We start from the raw sequence: 19,832 nt of genomic DNA, 5'->3' as shown, positions 1-19,832 counted from the left end.
CTCTCTGGGTAGCCGAGGTGCCGAAGTGCCGGCACCAGTCTGGTGGCCCTCCTTTGAACATTTTCAACCAACTGACAGTCCCTAGCATATCTTGGGGACCAGACAGGGTGACAGTACTCCAGATAGGGAAGCACTTCACTCTTAAAGATCGTTACAAGGGACGAACCGTCTAGATATCTGAACGACCTCCTTATAAGACCCAATAATTTATTTGCCTGATTTACCTTCTTCTCGCAATGGCCCGAGAACTTCAGCTCATTGTCAACATACACACCTAGGTCCTTCTCACATTCAGTCTCAAATAGTGCAGTTTCTTCATCCCGTTGGGATGATACGCCTCCTTACCGTTGGTAAGCCCCAGGTGCATCCTCTTACACTTTGTGACATTGAATCTCAGCAGCCATTTCTTCAACTATTTTTAGAGCCCACAAAGGTCCTTCTGCAGCTCTTCACAGTCCGCTTGGTTCTTGATTTCCCGAAATAACTTGGCGTCATCGGCAAACATTTGTATGGAGGAGTGTACAAAGTCAGGCATGTCATTTATGAAACAAACAAACAACAGCGGGCCCAATACACTGCCCTGTGGTACCCTGCTTATGACAGGTACGGATGATGATTTCATGCCATTAATCACCACACACTGCTTTTGGTCATGTAGAAAGTCTTCTATCCATGATAGGACATTTCCCCAAATTCTGTACCCTTCTAGTTTGATTTTCAGCCTTTCGTGGGGTACACTGTCGAAAGCCTTGGCAAAATCTAGGTGAATATTGTAGATATTACCACCCCGTTCCAGAATATGGGTTCATATATCTAACACCTTGAGCAGTTGTGTTAAGCAGGAGCGCCCCGGCATAAAACTATGTTGGCATTCCTTTACAAGGTTATTTCGTAGTAGATGTTCCATCGTGGCATCTCTGATAATACCCTCAAGTACTTTACATTTTATGCTGGTCAGGCTCACCGGTCTATAGGCGTTCGTGGAGTGATGATCGCCCTTCTTGAAGATAGGACTCACATAAGCCACTTTCCATCCTCTGGGAACCTTTTGTTCATCCAGGCATTTACAAAACAGGATCTTCAGGGACTCGGCAAGCTCGTTGCACAACTCTCTTAGCACTCTAGGATGCTCCATGTCAGGGCCGGGACTCTTATGGACCTTTAGCTTTGACAGTTTATTTCTAATACCCTCTTCTGTGAACACAATGTGGGTCAGTGCTGTGCCGAACCGTCTGTCCTCAAACACAGGAAGGTTAATCGCATCCTCTCTTGTGAACACCGAGGAAAAGAAGCTGTTCAATGCCTCAGCTTTATCCTGGTCAGAATCTACGTAACTATCATCTTCAAGCCTCAGGTCTGATACTCCTACTCGCGTTTTTAATTTCGACTTTGCATAGCGGTAAATTTCCTTTGGGTTTGACTTGACCTCGCTTGCAACCAGCCTCTGGAACTCCTTTTCAGCCCTTCTCCATTCTATCTTTGCTTGACTTCTGGCTCTTGCATACATCCTCCTGTCCTGCTCATCGTTTGACCCATCCCACGTCTTGAATTTCTGGGTTTTCTTCTAAACCTTGTCGACCGCCGCATGGTTCATGTGTAGGTAACCCTTCGTTTTCCTAGAGGCACTGGGTTTGGTCTTGGGTATATATTTATCGATAAAATGGGTAACTTTACTAGTTATGATATTCAGCGTAGTGTTTGCGTTCTTGTGCCTCAATGAGTCAGGCCAGTTGATACCCCTCATCTCTTCCCTCATCCCGTTGTAATTTCCCTTGTAATATTTGCACCTTTGCCTGGCCTTATCTTGAACTAGGTAACAGTTAAATCTGAATGACAACACTATATGGTAACTGGTGCCAACTGGGGCAAGGTGTTCCAGTTTGGCCACCATACCCTCCTCGTTTGTCATGACGAGGTCTAGTGGCTTGGGGTGTTTGCTCCCCTTTGTAATGTGTCGGGTCTCTAACATGTTGGAACAGAAAATTATCTCTCAGAGTTTCTACAAAAAGAGTAGCAGGGTTATTCAAGTCATTTGGGGTGAACTCGTTTCTCCAGTCAATGTTGCCCATGATAAGGAGGTGGCTAGGGTTGAGCATTGCCGAGTTGTCTTTTAAGGCTCTAAAGTTCCTTTGATTTAGTGGGCCACAGTTTGGGGATCTGTAGATACACCCGACGATAAGTAAGCCCCTTCCCTTTAGTGTAATTTTACACCACTTGGACTCTTCAAAAACATTCTCTCTCTGTGCCCTCGCCTGGCTGGCTCTAAGGTCTTGTCTAGCATAGATAACCACACCCCTCTTACAAGTTTCTTGAGAAAGGTTTGTAAATGAGTCATATCCAGCAATACTGAACTCACATTCCTCTGGGTCGATTCTCCTGTTCTTGTACAACAGTTGCACAACTCCTACAATATCTGGTTGGTGTACCTTCAGTAGAGTTTCAAACTCCTCTCTCTTATCAAGAAATGTGTCAGTATTAGTGTACATGACATTCAAGCCAGAATTTGCTCTCGGTAATGTCTCTGCTCTTAGTAATAACCCCCCCCCCCGCCCATTCTCAGAAGCTGCAGCATTTGCTAAGTACACTGTATTTTGCAGGGTGTGGCTAGAAATGTCATTGTTTACAAGGCGCTCGCCTCCTCCTGTCTGGAGATGACAGTGGGTGCCTCACTCACATGACTTGCTGGATATGAGTACCTACAAGAAACAAAGCTTCCCTTAAATAGATCACTTTTGGTTAATGTGTTGAATGTGTTTATTCAGTTCAACATCACGTGGAAGCTATAGGCATTTATGGTAACTAGAGATTGTATCATTATTTTTATATGGCTGGTATTTTTATTGCAGTCCACTTAAGTTTTCCATATTGATTATTCTTAAATTGATCTATCCTTTATTGTAGACTCCTGGTCCCTCACCCACAACATTTCTGTGTTTACAGTTGAACTTGACTTAAACTTATACATAGTCAATTTGTTGATTATTCTACATGCTGTATAAACCAGTGGTATCTTTTCATTTAACAAAGTCAAGTTGTCACTTAAAACACATTGTATTTCAGATTTTGCTGCCAGTGGTATGACAGTTGACTCCAGAGTGCATTTTGATATCCAGTCCTAGGCTTCTCTTCAAATAAGCTAAAATAACCCAAAACCAAAACACACATCATGTGCAAGTTATCAGTTGGCTTACATTTAAAAAGCTTTACCTTTAAAATACCCAATACAGTACTGCACTTGGAGCAAAAGTCTAATAGCTCTTATAATATACTGTTATTTTACTGTGTTTATATAAATAACTTCTAAATGAGGAGTTGACAGTAATTTCCACAAATTACCGCTTCATTTACAAGTTAATTCAAAATGTAACTGTACCTTCATTTTCATCTTCTCCAGCCATCCAAAATCACAGACTTTATAAAATTAGGAATGGGATGAGAGGCACATGAAATAGTTCATTAATTTATTAAATAACCCCAACAATTTAGCCATTAACTTGTGAAAACGATAATAATTAATATACTTGAGACTGATTATCAGGGAAGTCACAAATGGCAGTTATTTTTCTAACAGAGGCCCTCAAAAAGGCAGTTAATTTTTATGTTATTTCCTTACATAATCACCTAAATGGTATGTGAAAACAATAAAAGGAAGGAAATAGTAAAAAGGGGTTATTTGTAACTTCACAAGAATCTGTAAATGCCTTTAAAAGTGCTTAACACCTTTTTAGTACAAGACTACCAAGAGGAAACATAAATTATCACAGTAGAAGCCTCTGATCCTAAACTAAAGATATTAATAAATCGATTACAATTCTCATCAGTAACTTAAGCTGCAAGATTGTGCTGTAACATTTCAAGATACAAAATAGAGCTGACTGTTAATATTGTACTGCAACCCATCTGAACCTGCAGAAGAATTAGATTAAATAATACTATTGGTGCAGTCCGTACAGGTCTAGCAGAAATTTCTTTAATATATATATACAACTTTGTGGGCTGGTAGTGGACTTGGTATTCAAATGGTAGCAATGCGGTCACTTTAAAATTATTAATAAAATGAAAAACACATCTCTTTGGAGATTTAAAGGGGAGTGATACCAGACGGCGCGTTCGATGTAATAGATGCAGTTCATAGTATCTTCATTAATATTTCATACACTTCTACACATTAAATGATGTAGGGTTTCATAAGCTGGTGGTCAATCCAAAACATTTCATCCCAAAACTTTGTGATCTGAAATAAAATATTGAATATTAATTTCACAAAATATACAATGTGCTCAACAATCATCATTTTATGACATTTTCATTGGTTGGATATTGGTCTCTTGCAGTCTCTCGCCAGGTTCCTTGAAAAACTCTAATAACCTCTTCCATGTCATTCTTGCCCTAGCTCATCCTTTCTCATGCCCAAACCATCTCAACCTGGCACCCAGGCAGAACTATCATACTCGCTGCTCTGAGCAGGACCTCCTGTCATCCACCTCCCGCATACTCATTGCTTTGCTTAAGTCTACTCATATTTATCCTCTTTACTGCCCATGCTCACTGCCGCCACCAACATCCGCTTCTCACCAGTCACACACACATTCTTCCTTTCACTTGGAGGGAAAGTTTTCAAACTGCGAGCCTTTGTAGGCTTCAGCACCCCCCACCAGCAGTGATCATGTCTGTCAGGTAACAGAACTAATCTAGCGGTCTGGATATATATCCCCAATGTTGAGTTTTCCCAACTTTGCTCTGGGCACATAGTTACCTACAAAACATCAACAACATTTATTGCAGTCTGCCATTTACTCCACTGCATCTCTTGTGTACTTGCATCTTTTATTGAGTTGCTGTCAATACCTTTCTTACAGGCACTTTACATGACCATTTTATAGTTTTATATTTTCTTTATTTCTAAACCTCGTTGTTTACATTGAATGGAATAAGTGTTAAAGCCAGTTTTACCAGACAAATTTGCGAGGTCAGCCTGTAGCAGGTGCGTGTAGGAATTTATTAGGGGGATTAGTGAAAGTTAACCAACCAGAAAATCTCCATCTCTCAATTCCCGTAGGTGCTGTATGTCGGGGCTCTACTGTAATACCTTATGCCACGAGCTAAAATCTTTGTGAGCATTTTTGCAGCACCCTTTGCATTTTATATATAAAAAAAAAAACGACACTGATTATTAATTTTATTTTATTTCACATTCTAGCTTGAAAGCCAAACCATTTGGGCTATGCATTGCTGTATTAACAAATTATAAATAATTATTACAATACCTTCACACATACATGCTAACATGCAAGCGTGGAGAGAAATGGCCCATAAAACAACGATGATAATTAATAATATACCTGGGTAAATAAAGCTCTTTATAGGCCATTATCATTTGCAAGTCAAAAGACAGTTGGAACTGCATCCCCTTAGGCCTTGAAACAATCATATCATTGAAGATCTCATAGTAAGAAAAATACTCTCCTTAACCTTTACCAGTTTTTGTATTTGCCCGAGTTACTAACATGATAACCCTGGATCAAGTAAATCTGTGTGACTTACCTGTTCATATACAGTCCATGCCATAGCTGCCATAAATCATGTAACATCACGAGGACCAGCCGCTGAAAAACTGTAAGATCATCCATACTTCTTGTTCACATACCAGACAGCCTCATAGAAAGAGGTGAATTTGTGTGGAGTAAACCTGCATCTTAGTCTTGACAACATCAAGGGCTGGGTGACTGCTGATGCCATGAGCCCAGCCAGCACTCCTAGAGTGAAGAGTGAACTGGAGGAGCCATGTTACCTTCCATATCCTGTTGAGCCAAGCTTTGTTTAACACACTCACGGGGTGACTTAGAAATTGATTCTGTAAAGGTCGGGGAGGTCAAGTTATCTTGGTGCATATTTTTCACTTTATGTATTTTAAATCAACTAGCTGCTTGATAAATCCATAACTTTCACTCTGTGGTACTCGCTTCTTTGTTTGTGTATAAAACATGAGATAGAGGCAGAAAGGAGCATCCGCAGGAGGTGTAGGAATCAGACCACAGGTAAGGCCTCTGGTGCCCTCTTTCCTGTAGATTGAACACATAGCTTCTCTCTCCCATACTACCATAACTATACCTCCCTTCTGTAGAAGCAAATAAACACTCATAAATACTTGTCACAATATATATATACAGTACATCATAAGGAATGTAACAAAATATATAAGTTCCTTGGCCAAATTCATAAACTCCCAGATAAATATATATATATATATATATATATATATATATATATATATATATATATATATATATATATATATATATATATATATATATATACCTAAACCCCGACTTACGACGGGTTAAGGGACCAAATCAGGTCGTAAGTCCGATATGGTCGTAAGTCCGATATAGATAAAAAAAAAAAAAAAAAAAAATACTAAAATCTATGAATTACAGTACAGTAAAAGTAATAAATAATGATGAATGGATACAGTACAGTGAAAGTAATAAATAATAAGGAATGGATACAGTGTGACTGAGCATAACCTTTAATGTAGTCAGCTGAATGCACATGGGGCCCCCATAATTTTCTAATTATACATGGAGACTACATTTACTGAAACTTTTCGGTATAGAAAATGCATGCATTTAAAAATTTTTTTTTTTTTTTTTTTTTTTTTATCTGAGGCGGTCAGTCCCGACGGTCGTAAAGTCCACGTAGTCGTAAGTCGGTCTAGGTGGACTTACGACCGTCAGGACTTGACCGCCTCAGATAAAAAAAAAAAAAAAAAAAAAAAAAAAAAAATTTTTAAATGACACTACCAAATTTTCCAGAAATTCCATTAAAAAAAAAAATTTTTTTATCGGACTTGACATCAGTATTGACCTATATATATATATATATATATATATATATATATATATATATATATATATATACTAGTACAATATATATTTTCAGGCAAGTAATTGTTTTCTAAAAATATAAAAGGTAATATTCAATACACATCTCATAAATATTAATCACTGACAGAACTTACAGGTTAAAGTTTTATCAGACAACTTGTTTAAGTGTCCAATACTATACTATATTATACTATACTTGTAACACATTTATATGATAGAGTGCACATAGTCTTAATGTTGTGAGATAAGCTTTTCCTACCTCATATCGTGTCTTAATGACTGTGATAGGAATCATGGTGACGCCTGTGATGGTACGAGCCACCACCCCAAGCATAAGGGCGTCGAAAGGCCCTGGCTGACCCTCACAGAAGTTGGTCTTCAGCCAATGCAACGATGAAAAGTACAGGCCAACACCTGGCACACAACGGAAGATGCTCTGAAAGTTACAAATGTAACATTGTTAGTTTCAATACACTGTTGTGTATAAATAGTATAGTCAGTCACTTCAATCTAACTTATTCATAAGTCAAACAAGATGAAAGAACTAGACAGTACAGTATCAGTGTAGACATACACTGCTCAAGAACACTTACAGGAGTCATGCCTTTCCATAATCCAAAAAGACGTTCATTACGCACCACTTTGCCTACTATGGCAAACATGCCAACAGAACCACCAGATCTGAAATACAAAGTTTCAGACAAATGTTACCCTTATCTTTTTACAACAACAAACAATGTTGGTAACTATATAAACACTAAACAAAATTACACAGTACTGTACATTATTCTAAAGCTCTTCTCTTTGCTACAACAATAATGATAATTTCGTACACAATAAACATTCACACAATCTCAACCTCCTGTAGGCCACAGCAGCCTAGTGACTTTGAGTCATTATTATTAATGGGTACTGTACATATTCCACATGACATTCTACAGTAGAGGATAAGTTGTAATAAATTCACTGATATGGTTTCTGGGATTTCAAAATTCTAACCTAATCTCACTTTAAATCATTTCAACAAAATTGTTGACTAGGTTATGTTAAAATTTTGAATTTCCAGAAAATGAGTTCAATTAATAACATTAGGTGCAGTACTGTACAGGACCACAGAAGGTGACTGAGAGAACTGTTGGATCCAAACAGGTCTTGCAGCAGCTAGGAACTCTGCAGAAGTGTTGAAAAGATCATAATTAGTAGACCTACTGAGATGGGATCACAGGAACAATATACAGTAGTCATCTTTGGAGTCCCTGAGAGTTAGTCAGAGGAAAACACACGATAGTTGGAGGTTCGGAATACCTGTAGTTATGCAAAGGCTCTGAACCTGTCGGGTACCCCTTACAAAGTGAGGAAGCTAGGACAAAGGCAAGAGAATAAGTCCCGCCCCCTCAGAATCACACTAGAAAATGTGGAATGAAAGTCGGAAGTCATTTGGCAGATAGAAAACTTAGCAAGGAACGAAGCATTTTGCGGTACTGGATATTCATAAGCCCAGATCACACGATAATGTAGAGGGAACAGCACAAAGAACTCCTGAGGTGCTTGAAGCAGAAGAGGGAGGAGTCAATGGAAAATGGATGGATGTGCATGGGGGAGTAGTGGCTGCAAGTGCACCAGTACAGAACCAGAGGACAGGGAGAAACTCCCCAACCCAGGAGGATGCGTGCGCCATGTAAACGATGTCATCTGTGGCCGCATCTCACAAAATATGGTGAGTTTAGTAAACAAGGCAGCTGCTAAAAATGGAGGGAGACCGGAGTCACTACCAAGATCAGATAAGTTACCAAGGACCGTTTCCGGCTTAAAAGTCAAGTACGCTAATACAGTGACATCTCCATTTGCCGGAACAGTTGGTGCAGAGCCTTTCTGGGAGAGAGTTTTCCGGATAACGAGACGACACTCTCAAAGCCGGAAAAAATCCCTCATCCCGGGAATTTTCTCAGAAGTTCCAGAAATTGCCCATTACATCATCTCTCGAACCCAGAAAATTATCCCTCATCCCCGAAATTTTTGCATGTACCGGAAAAAATTTATCGGAATTAACGGAAAATGCGCCTGATTTTCATCTCTCAAACTAGGAATAAAACCCCCATCCCCAAAATTTTCTGGAATTTTCCAAGTCAGGAAATTTGGGGGGAATTTTATGGAAAATGTGCCCTTCAGAAAATACATTCTCAAGGCCGGAATTTTTTGGAAAATTTTGGCTTTGGGAACGATTTTACGAGAAAATTTAAATTCCGGCTATTGGAGAGTTCCGGGTTTGAGGGATTCCGGCTAACAGAGATATTACTGTACTGACACTTTCCTTGACGAAAGAGCGGAGTTCGAAACTTTACTCAAGGCGCATCGGCATGATACAGTATACAGTAGTAGGTGTTGTAAATATGGGCATACTGAAATAAATAAAAATACTGTAATAGCTTTGTAGTGGACCTCTCCCCTACAACTGCGTATCCGCATTCCAATGCGACAGTATCCTAGCAACCAAACGAGCTGCCCAGGGGGGGGATCGCCACCTGCTACGTCTTCCCTAGCAACAGAGCCAAGAAACCGGCGAGTTCCCACGGGTTTACTTCCGGCTGCTGTGTATATAAGCTCTCATTCTCTCCAGTAAGATTCATTCTTCTCTCAGTTCCTGAACACGCAACACCTCCTCCAAGCAAGCTCCTCGCTGTCCAGCTCTCATTCAACCTGGAGGCCAGCAACATGCAACATCCCCTCTAACATAGCTCCTGCACATCTACCTCCTCAAGCACGCTACTCACTGAACGTGTCTTCTGAGCAAGCCTCTCACCAAACGGCATCTCCAGCACCAGACTGTCTTTCATATAATATATTTTATATAAGAAAACCACCACCTAGAGTTTCCATCAATCCCATCCTGAGTGCTAGACAACATAACCTCACGTAACCCTACAAATGGTGACCCACGGAAAAACGCACTCACACAGGATGGAGGACGGACGGATCTCTCTACCGACTTTCAACCACAACGTCGAGGACTGGTTAGATCATGTGGAAGCAATCCTCATCTGCTCACAAGCTACTGACGAGCAAAAGTACGGTGCCCTGCTCTCCTCCTTGCCCACGGAAATCGCCACGCATGTATCACGGACTACTTCCAACCCTCCAAAAAAACAAAAATTCACCACCCTGCGGGACGCCTTAAAAACACATTACCGACGGACCCGCCCCAGTCTCCTGCAGAACCTATCTTCAATCTCCCTTGGAAACTCAACTCTGGGACTTCTCTGGGAGGAGATGTGTAGGCTGAACTCCCGGCACACACACAGACTTCCCGACCCTATCCTGCGCCAGCTTCACGCACAAAAGCTCCCCACACAAGTACCTATCACCCTGTCCGCAGTAGGTTACTCGTCGACACCTGAACTTTACGCAACCGCGGCAGATAGTATATTCAACGAATACACTGCTGTGTGCCATGCTGTCGCAAACCACTCAGTGGTCACACCTCCACTTAGCCCCGGTTTTGTCAACCTGATCAACGCTCCTCAGAGAAGTAATATTCCTCCAGACAAGCAAGACATCAGGGACCTGTTGCAAACCTTGAACCGCAGGATGGACACCATTGAACAGCTCTGCTCCTCCATGCCTGCTTCTTCTGTTCCTGCCCCACGCACTGTGTCCTACCAACCCCAACACCCCTGTCCTGCCCCAGACCCCACCGCCAGCCCCCAGCACAATGTACCTACCTTCTGTTGGTACCATCAACGTTTTGGGGCTAAAGCTAGACGCTGTGAGGCTCCCTGCAACTACACGGCGAAGCAACACCGACGGAGACTGGTAGACGCCATAACCTCCGCCACTATCAAGCAGCACATCACACGCCTTACTTCTGACCTTGACCACTTCACTCCTGCTGCCCGTCACGACCTACTACAAACACCACGTCAGGCAGTTCCTGCATTCAAGGCTACTGCCCCACGCCAGCCTTCCCACCGCCCTGAACACATTCATCCCGCACCTCCTCCGCCAGTCTGCCCACCATTGCTACTTAGAGCACCACCTCGCCCACAACATTTCTGCATACCCTCTTTTCATCCTCAGGTACCTACTGCTCCTGACGACCCCGCAGCCGGCCCTAATGACCCAGGTACCCCACCCGGCACCCCTGCACCTGCCGCGAGAGAAGCACCACATTCCTCGCCAGTACAACCTTCTCTTACCCACAACCCTCCTTCTCCCTCTGCTTCTCCCACAGATCTTGTGCCTCCAGACAGAGTCGTCACCCGTAGCGGCTGAGTCGTCCACACCCCTGACCGTTATGTCTCACATGTGAGATACAACCCTGCCGACAAGTCTCCTACAGCGCCCCAGGGGAGGGGGAGAATTGTAGTGGATCTCTCCCCTACAACTGCATATCCGCATTCCAATGCGACAGTATCCTGGCAACCAAACGAGCTGCCCAGGGGGGGGGGTCACCAGCTGCTACAGTATCCCTGTGCACAGGGGGAGGGATCGCCACCTGCTACGTCTTCCCTAGCAACAGAGCCAAAAACCGGCGAGTTCCCACGGGTTTACTTCCGGCTGCTGTGTATATAAGCTCTCAGTCTCTCCATTGAGAGGCATTCTACCCTACGTTCCTGAACACGCAACACCTCCTCCAAGCAAGCTCCTCGCTGTCCAGCCCTCATTCAACCTGGAGGACAGCAACACCCAACATCTCCTCTAACGAAGCTCCTGCACAGATACCTCCTCAAGCACGCTACTCACTGAACGTGTCTTCTGAGCAAGCTTCTCACCACACGGCACCTCCAGCACCAGATTGTCTTGTATATAATATATTTTATATAAGAAAACCACCACCTAGAGTTCCATCAATCCCATCCTGAGTGCTAGCAACATAACCTCACGTAACCCTACAGCATCACTAATTGAACAGCAAGCTCATTATGAATGTACAGAAAATATTCATTTTCTCTGGGTACGGCACTGGTTGTAGAACTGTTGTACAAAAACAGGAGAATCGACCAGGAAGACTGTGAGTTCAATATAGATGGATATAATTCATTTACCTAAGAGCCAGCCAGGTGAGGGTACAGGAAAAGGATGTTTTTGAAGAATTGAAGTGGTGTAAATTTAAACTAAAGGGGAGAGACTTACTCATTGTTGGATGTATCTACAGATCCCAAAACGTAGCTTATTAAACCAAAGGAACTTAAGAACCTTAATTAACAATGCTGTGGCACTCAACCCTAGCCACCTCCTTGCCATGGAGGACTTTAACTATGGTGACATCGACTGGAGAAATGAAACCACACCAAATGATCTTAATAATCCTGCTTCTCTTTTTGTAAAAACTCTGAGAGACAATTTTATATTCCAACATGATAAAGATCTGACTCAATACAAAGGGGAGCTTCCTTGAGAACCGATCCATGGCAGTTGTTGTCGAGAGGGATCGCCCTCTCGCTCCTTCTCTACCAACAGTGGTGTCCCACAGGGTTCTGTTCTTTCACCTCTCTTTCTTCTTTTTATCAATGAGTTACTTCACACTACAACTAATTCTATCCATTCTTACGCTGATGATTCTTCATTCTTTTTCACATTTTCCCCTTCCTCCTAACTCTCAAACTCGATCTGTTTCTAGAGCTGATATCATTACATCTATCAATGCAGATCTGTGCAGCATCTCCGAATGGGGAGGTAGAAACTTGGTTAAATTCAATATAAATAAAACTCAGTCTTTACCAATTACACTTTCCACATTAGATGATCTCCCACCAATCACATTTCAGGACACAATCATTCTGCCAAATTCTAAAATAGATATGCTAGACCTCACCATTTCCTCTAATATGCCATGGAAGCCATACATCCTCAACATTGCTAAAGCTGCCTCCCAAAAGCTGGGAATGTTGTATAGATGCTGTAGCTACTTCACTCCTGAGCAATTGCTTCAATTATATAAAAGATTCATTCGTCCTAACTTGGAGTACAGCTCTCATATCTGGGGTGGCTCTTCTTCTGTCCAACTGTTAGATAGGGTGGAATCAAAGGCATTTTGTCATATTAACTCTCCTCCTTTAGTTGACAATCTTCTCTTTCTCTTCGCTGCAATGTTGCTTTAATCTCTCTCTTCTACAGGTACTTTAACGGTCAATGTTCTGTGGATCTGGCAGCCTGTGTAACGCCAGCAAGGCCGTGGGCTCGTAACACACGTCTTGCCCACGGTGCCCACAGTTTCTCTGTGGATGTTGGTCACGCTAGAAAAACCCATTATAGTACATCCTTCTTTCCTCACACAGCCAAACTGTGGAATGCTCTGCCTTCTTCTGTGTTTCCATACTCATACAAACTGTCTCACTTTAAAAAGCTGGTTTTCCGGAATCCTTGCGGTGTAGATTAATATAACCTTTTCATTTTCTATTTTTAATTTACTATCTATTCTTATTTTTTCGTCCCCCAGGCCCCGTTGTGGGTCGTTGACCTGTGCCCGGGTGGGCTAATACCCGTAAAAAAAAAATGCTGGACCTCATCATAACTAATGAGGAGGGTATGGTGACCAAACTGGAACACCTAGCCCCCTTTGGCACCAGCCATCATGTGACATTGTCCTTCAGATTTAACTGTTACTTGGTTCATGATAAATGCAGGCTGGGGTTCAAGTATTACAATGGTGAGTCTGGCTCACTGAGAAACAAGACTGCAGACACTACACTGAATATCATAACCAGTAAAGTGAACCATTTGATTGATAAATATATGGCCATGATGTTGTAGTAAGTGCCAGGCCCAAGAACTACTGGTTTGTGAGTGGAACCGAGTCCACCTGGTGTAATGAGACATGCCTGTGGCCACGATGTAGTCTTGTGGAGCTTTGAGATATTTGGTTCACACTCAGGATGGGATGGAGAAAGGAAACTCTGTATACATATTGTATTGGATGTACAGTGCAGCTTGGTGCTGGGAAGTGGCAGCGTGGTTACAAGCGTGATGTAGAGAGAGCTGGTTGGTGAGGGTGCTCAGAGGAGGACCAGCTTGTGGGTCGCCATGGTCGCCGGCGGGAGTGAGGGCCGCCAGGCAGGAGTAGAGGAGGAGGTGTTGCTTGAAAACTGGCTGTAGGTAGATATAGTGGTCACCACGAGTGTGGGTCGCCATGGTCGCCGGCGGGAGTGAGGGCCGCCAGGCAGGAGTAGAGGAGGAGGTGTTGCTTGAAAACTGGCTGTAGGTAGAAAGAGCTAGGTCTCCACGAGGTCAGGTCTTATATAGCGGGGGTAGGCGTGGCTTAATAGTTGACCTCCGTCATGTAAGGCGGCGCTGGTTGACCCAGACCACGAGGCATACACTGGGGAATTCGCGGGGTCGGCTACTCAGCGACAAAAGCGTTTGTAGGGGAGGTATCCACTACAATACTTCCCCCTTCCCTCCAGGCGGTGTAGGAGACTTGTTGTCTGCAGGGTTGCATGGCACATGTGAGGCAGAACGGGCGGTGCATGCCACATGTGAGCAATAACGGCGATGGCGTGGATGAGCCGGCCGCTAGAGGAGACAACTGTCTAGATACACAATATCTGTGGGAGAAGAGAGGGAGAAAAAGGGTGTGTGGAGGCGATGAATGTTGTGCTTCCCTCGCGACAGGTACAGAGTCTTGCTGAGGAAGGAAGAGGAGCTGGTGTCTGCTTAGAGAAGCAGAGCTGCTCTAGGGTGTCTAACCTGTGGTGTAGAGACAGTAGCTGTAGAGCCGATGAGAGCTGCTTCTGGGTGGATAAGCCAGTCTTCCGTGTTGCTTGAAGACTGGGAGAGTGATCGGTTTCTCCTCCATCCTGTGTGAGTGCGTCACTCCAGGGTCACCATTTGTGGGGTTTCGAGATATTTGGTTCATACTCAGGATGGGATGGAGAAAGGAAACTCACAATGTGCTTATCCACACAGAAGCAGCTCTCATCGGCTCTACAGCTACTGTCTCTACACCGCAGGTTAGACACCCTAGAGCAGCTCTGCTACTCTAAGCAGACAGCCGCTCCTCTTCCTGCCCCAAGCACCACGTCCTACCGACCCCAACACACCCGTCCTGCCTCAGACGCCGCCCCGGCCCAGCAGTACCCCCTGCCGCTCCTCCTGATGCAGCCCCTGCTCCTGACCCAGGCCCACACACCCCAGCAGGCGCATCTGACAACTCTATACCTGCCTTGAGGGAAGCACAACATTCATCGCCCCCACACACCCTCTTTCTCCCTCTCTTCTCCCACAGATCTTGTGTGTCTAGACAGTTGCCTCCACTAGCGGCTTGCTCATCCACGCCATCGCCGTTATGTTTCACATGTGGCATGCACCGCCCGTTCTGCCTCACATGTGCCATGCAACCCTGCAGACAACAAGTCTCCTACACCGCCTGGAGGGAAGGGGGGAGTACTGTAGTGGATTTCTCCCCTACAAACGCTGTTTGTCGCTGAGTAGCCGACCCCGCGAATTCCCCAGTGTATGCCTCGTGGTCTGGGTCAACCAGCGCCGCCTTACATGACGGAGGTCAACTATTAAGCCACGCCTACCTCCGCTATATAAGACCTGACCCCGTGGTGACCTACCTCTCTCTCTTCTTCTAGCTACAGCCTCAGCCAGCAACACCACCACCTCCTCCTCCTGCCTGGCGGTCCTCGCTCCCGCCGGCGAGCATGGCGACCCACAAGCTGTCCTCCTCTGAGCACCCTCACCAACCAGCTCTCTCTACATCACGCTTGTAACCACGCTGCCTTCCCGGCACCAAGCTGCATTGTACATCCAATATAACATGTATACAGTGAGCACATTGTGAGTTTCCTTCCTCCATCCCTCCTGAGTGTGACCCAACAACCTGTACCCCACAAGGTCAGGTGCTGGTCAACTACCCTTTAGTGTATGGTCCTTGGTTGGCGCCCCACGTTATTCCATTAATCTTTCCTGGGCAGTCTTATCATCACTATGTGTTTGCTCTAAAGTTCATGTTAATATTTATTTATTTATTTACTTCATTTTAATACTACCCGCTGAATCTGTTATTTACCGTCTACATTATAAATATTTATTGGGCATAAATTAATATATTTGCCCATTTTAATATTATAAAATACGCGAATATATATTATTATTTAAAAATTTATAAAATAATATCAACGACTTTATTACCATACTTATACATTAAATATTATGTTACTATTTTGTAACCCTGAAGACAGCAAGTGGAGCGGTGGGTGTTGGGTAACGAGGCTGGGCAGCACCGGGTGACTCGTCTCTATAACCATATTACACCTCTCATAACCACTATGGCCACCTTGATCGAGCTAACAGATAGGGACAGTGGTGTAGCGAGCAGCGAGGCTACACCAGAGAGCCAGGTTGTTAGTCCCACAGCTCAGGAGGAGGCGGCGAAGGTGGTGGGGGAGGCCGTGGAGGCTGCAGCTGCCAAGGTGTCGTCTGCTGCCACTACAGACGAGGCTGACGGCCCGGGTGTTATAGCCAGAGTCCTTCCTGACGACGATGATGAGGTGTGTATATTGTGGGGCTTTAGTGTGTGAGAAAACGGTCTGGAGTTTGTTGTGAAAATTGTCTTGTAGTGATGGTTTATGTTAATGCTCTACCCCAGGCAAGGAGCCGCCTCATAATAAAGATGTCATAGGCAACATTTTTCGGGAATAATGGTGTTAAAGATTCGTCTTATGCCATAATGGGAAATTGGATCCTAAAATAGGTTGGCAGTGGATATTTTGTAGTTACTGGCTAAGTTCCTACTTGCGCTATTTTACCGTGAGTGTGCTCTGATTGGTTAATCGGTCATTACCGGCAAACAACTCGAGAACTATATTCGACCGTGACTGGCAACATTTGGCATTTATTTCGCCGTGAGTCAATTGTTGTGTAGTTGTAAACATACCTAACCATATTTCTATTGTGCATGGAAACTATCATTATAAAAGAGGCAACATTTACTAGAACCTAACAGAACCTGACCTAACAAACAAGGAAACCTACCTAACTTCCCAGCTGGGGGGGGGGGGGTCCCTTCCCCAGACCCCTTGCCATATTAAATATAAGTTACTTTCATATATGGTACCAATGAAAGCAACTTTCTTGAAATAGCATGGAGTAATTTTACTTTTTTTGTGGATGTAAGTGTAATAAGTAAAATCTTAAGTAGAAATAATAGTAAGAAGTTATTTAGTTATAGGATTGTAAAGTGAAGAAGTTTGGTAGCAAGGCCCAATACCGTAGGTATTTATTGTTAATATATTCTTAGGGGGAATCTTCTTAACACCAGCTCTAAGTACAGCTATCTATTAATCACTCAATGGTATGGACACATGAATAGATCATCATATTTACTTTGCTATACAATGACTCTCGGACAACAAACATGAAATAGATACACTTCCCACCGTAAGTAACTCGCCTTAAGGATCGCTCTGACATTGACTCACGTGTGACCTGAGGGAGGCCCAGTGGGTGCTGCTGGACTATGTTTCCTGTGGGAGAGACTGCTAGTTGGGGCTCGGTGTTGGGGAGGAAAGTTTCCCTCCCGACCTCGACTAGTGATGACGAGCGTTACTTCTGTCTTCTTCGGAGTTCTGTCGGCCCCTTCCCTGTTACAATAATAATCTGATGCTAATTACTCGTGGAAGGAGCTGCAGGCTCTTATATTGGCGATGACAAGCCGGAAGATGTCGTCACTAATCCGGGTGTGTCTGGTCAGGTAACAGGTGTACTGGCTGGAGGTTAGCTTCTTGAGTAACACGGTCATGTCGCCGGGTTAAGGTAATCGCTTGGCAGTGAGAATTCTGGTTCATTGTGACTGTGACCTCTCTTGGGTCAGGTCTTACTCTCTCTTTAATTACAAAGGGTGGGTCAACTTACGAGGGTTATCATGTGGGCATGTACATACTGTTATAGGTGCTGTTCTTCTCTGGGGTGTAAGCTATGGTCTGATAAACAATCATTCCAGAAGAGTACGATCTGACCGAGCGCTCGGTTGTTGCACATAAATAAACAGCAGACGACAACACGCGCCTAAAGGTGACAGATATTTATGGTAAATAATTAATTTCTTTGTGTACAAAGCACGTAGAGACATCATTTTAGTGTCAAATGATAATTTTTTTATCGTGTTTTATCGCACAATTTCCCTCATCGTTCATGCCCCGCCCACTACCAGTGATTAATGTCGTATCATTTTATTACAGAAAAATTATCGTTTTGGTCATCCACCTAATTGGAAGTTGAAATAAATTTTTTCTGATGGTTTATGGTGTGTTTTGAACAGTTCTGACCTTCATTTCTACCGCAAATCACTACTATTTTTTCAGCTACCCCCCTTATCCAACGATAAGGGGAGACCCCCAGTGGGGACCATGGGTTTTGGGTGGGGAAAAATCACAAAAAGTAGTAATTTGTGGTAGAAATGAAGGTCAGAATCATTCAAAACACATCATAAACCATCAGAAAAACATAATGTTACGACCCTCTTTTCATCACTTACCCAGCTTCCACCACTGGTTACCAGCAGCCAGGGTCGTATGTACAGAAGCAGTAGATATCTCACAAGAGTTGTCGAATTACCACTGGCTGTCCCTCCAGTCCTCGGTAACTTCCCAACGATTGGTATCAGTGTACAGACAAGCAACAGGCAGGTAGATTTCCACCAGGTCACAGAAACACTCTTGTGCACTGTAGTCTTCTTTAATAAACAGTAATTCTTCACAACACTGTAACAGGGTAATGTCTTCACAGCTTGACTCCACACTTCTAATATGTAGCCAGCACACTGCCTTAGTCTTCTCACTTTTTATTAATTACAACAATTCCACAATACTTGTATACAACGATTGTCTTCAGTTGTTCTGCTAGGCTTAGTCTTTACACTAGGTGAGGCGAGCAACTAACTCCACTAGGCAGCGATGTCCAGACGCGGGAGATTGGCTTGTGTCACGCCTGGAGAATTCTAGAATGATCTAGGCTTACAAGAAGAGATGAATCATAAAAAATGATGCAATGCATCCTAGAATATTCTTACATGATTAATAAATCAATGTCATCAATATATGCACAAAAATTTCATTAAATTTACCAAAAATAACTGCTGCATGGGACAGAAAATGATCAAAACCTCCATTTACAAGATTATAATACAAAATTATGCCTCGGCATAACAATAATTATAACTTTTCTTGGTGAAGGTGGCAGAGACGGTTATCACCAGAAGAGCTTATGGAATTGCACCAAAGTTTTGGGAGATGTTAATAAATAAGAAAATCACTACAACAATGCACAGACTCTGACCTAACTTCCTAATCGAGGGGCTCTGCCATATAAAGTTGTTTAACCATATTAAGATGCTAACTACTCTCCCAGACCCCTATAACAACAAAAGATGCTTACCATAATCTTAAGGTGGGTCAACTGTACACTTAAACAAGTTTCTTTGTCATGGTATTGGAGAGTTCTTGGGATTGATGGTTCTGGCTAATGAAGAAATTACTGTACAGTAGTATTGAGAATTTTTATTTTATTTTTTCTACAATTTTATCCATAATTTGTTAATTAAATTTTTGCAATGTTATAGAAAGATACCTTTGTAAAAAGTGGGATACTGTACTGTGTCTGTATAGATAACTGTATTAGCTAGGTACTGTACCCTATACTGTACTGTACTGTGTCTGTATAGATAATTGTATTAGCTAGGTACTGTACCCTATACTGTACTGTGTCTGTATAGATAACTGTATTAGCTAGGTACTGTACATAAGAACATAAGAAAATAAGGAGTCTGCAATAGGCCGGTTGGCCTGTGCATTGCAGCTCCTGTCGAGAGTTACTACCACTCTATCATCCATGAATCTATCCAGCCTCCTTTTGAAACTTTCCAGCGTTCCAGCACTTACTACAAAGTTGCTAAGCTTGTTCCACTTGTCCACCACCCTATTTGTGTACCGTTTCCTTCCTATCACC

General features: G+C 43.2%; 3 protein-coding genes across 3 annotated transcripts in view; 2 read left to right on the top strand and 1 right to left on the bottom strand.

Annotated features, from left to right (window-relative positions):
• The window catches only part of LOC121857297 (ADP-sugar pyrophosphatase-like), a 31,248-nt gene extending 28,129 nt beyond the window's left edge, over positions 1-3,119 (top strand). Inside the window, exon 7 of the mRNA XM_042353285.1 lies at positions 3,061-3,119. Within this exon, the coding sequence (XP_042209219.1) occupies positions 3,061-3,119 (59 nt within the window). The remainder of the gene's footprint in view (positions 1-3,060) is intronic.
• Positions 3,120-4,168: 1,049 nt separating this feature from the next.
• LOC121857295 (mitochondrial glycine transporter-like) lies at positions 4,169-17,423 on the bottom strand. The gene is made up of 7 exons (XM_042353284.1): positions 17,418-17,423; positions 8,365-8,368; positions 7,481-7,568; positions 7,079-7,323; positions 6,582-6,597; positions 5,921-6,118; positions 4,169-4,234 (listed from the first exon to the last, which is right to left on the bottom strand). The coding sequence occupies exons 3-7, from the start codon at positions 7,547-7,549 to the stop codon at positions 4,169-4,171; spliced, it is 594 nt and encodes a 197-aa protein (XP_042209218.1). The 5' UTR covers positions 7,550-7,568; positions 8,365-8,368; positions 17,418-17,423.
• Positions 16,061-19,832, top strand: part of LOC121857124 (mitochondrial import receptor subunit TOM22 homolog) — a 21,093-nt gene continuing 17,321 nt past the window's right edge. The window contains exon 1 of the mRNA XM_042353013.1: positions 16,061-16,378. Within this exon, the coding sequence (XP_042208947.1) occupies positions 16,157-16,378 (222 nt within the window). The 5' untranslated portion in view covers positions 16,061-16,156. The remainder of the gene's footprint in view (positions 16,379-19,832) is intronic.

The sequence above is a fragment of the Homarus americanus genome, unplaced genomic scaffold, assembly GCF_018991925.1.
Source record: "Homarus americanus isolate GMGI-L3 unplaced genomic scaffold, GMGI_Hamer_2.0 scaffold20465, whole genome shotgun sequence".
NCBI lineage: Eukaryota > Metazoa > Arthropoda > Malacostraca > Decapoda > Nephropidae > Homarus > Homarus americanus.
The sequence above is the reverse complement of the archived record's forward strand: the minus strand, read 5'-3'. Positions and strand labels throughout refer to the sequence as shown.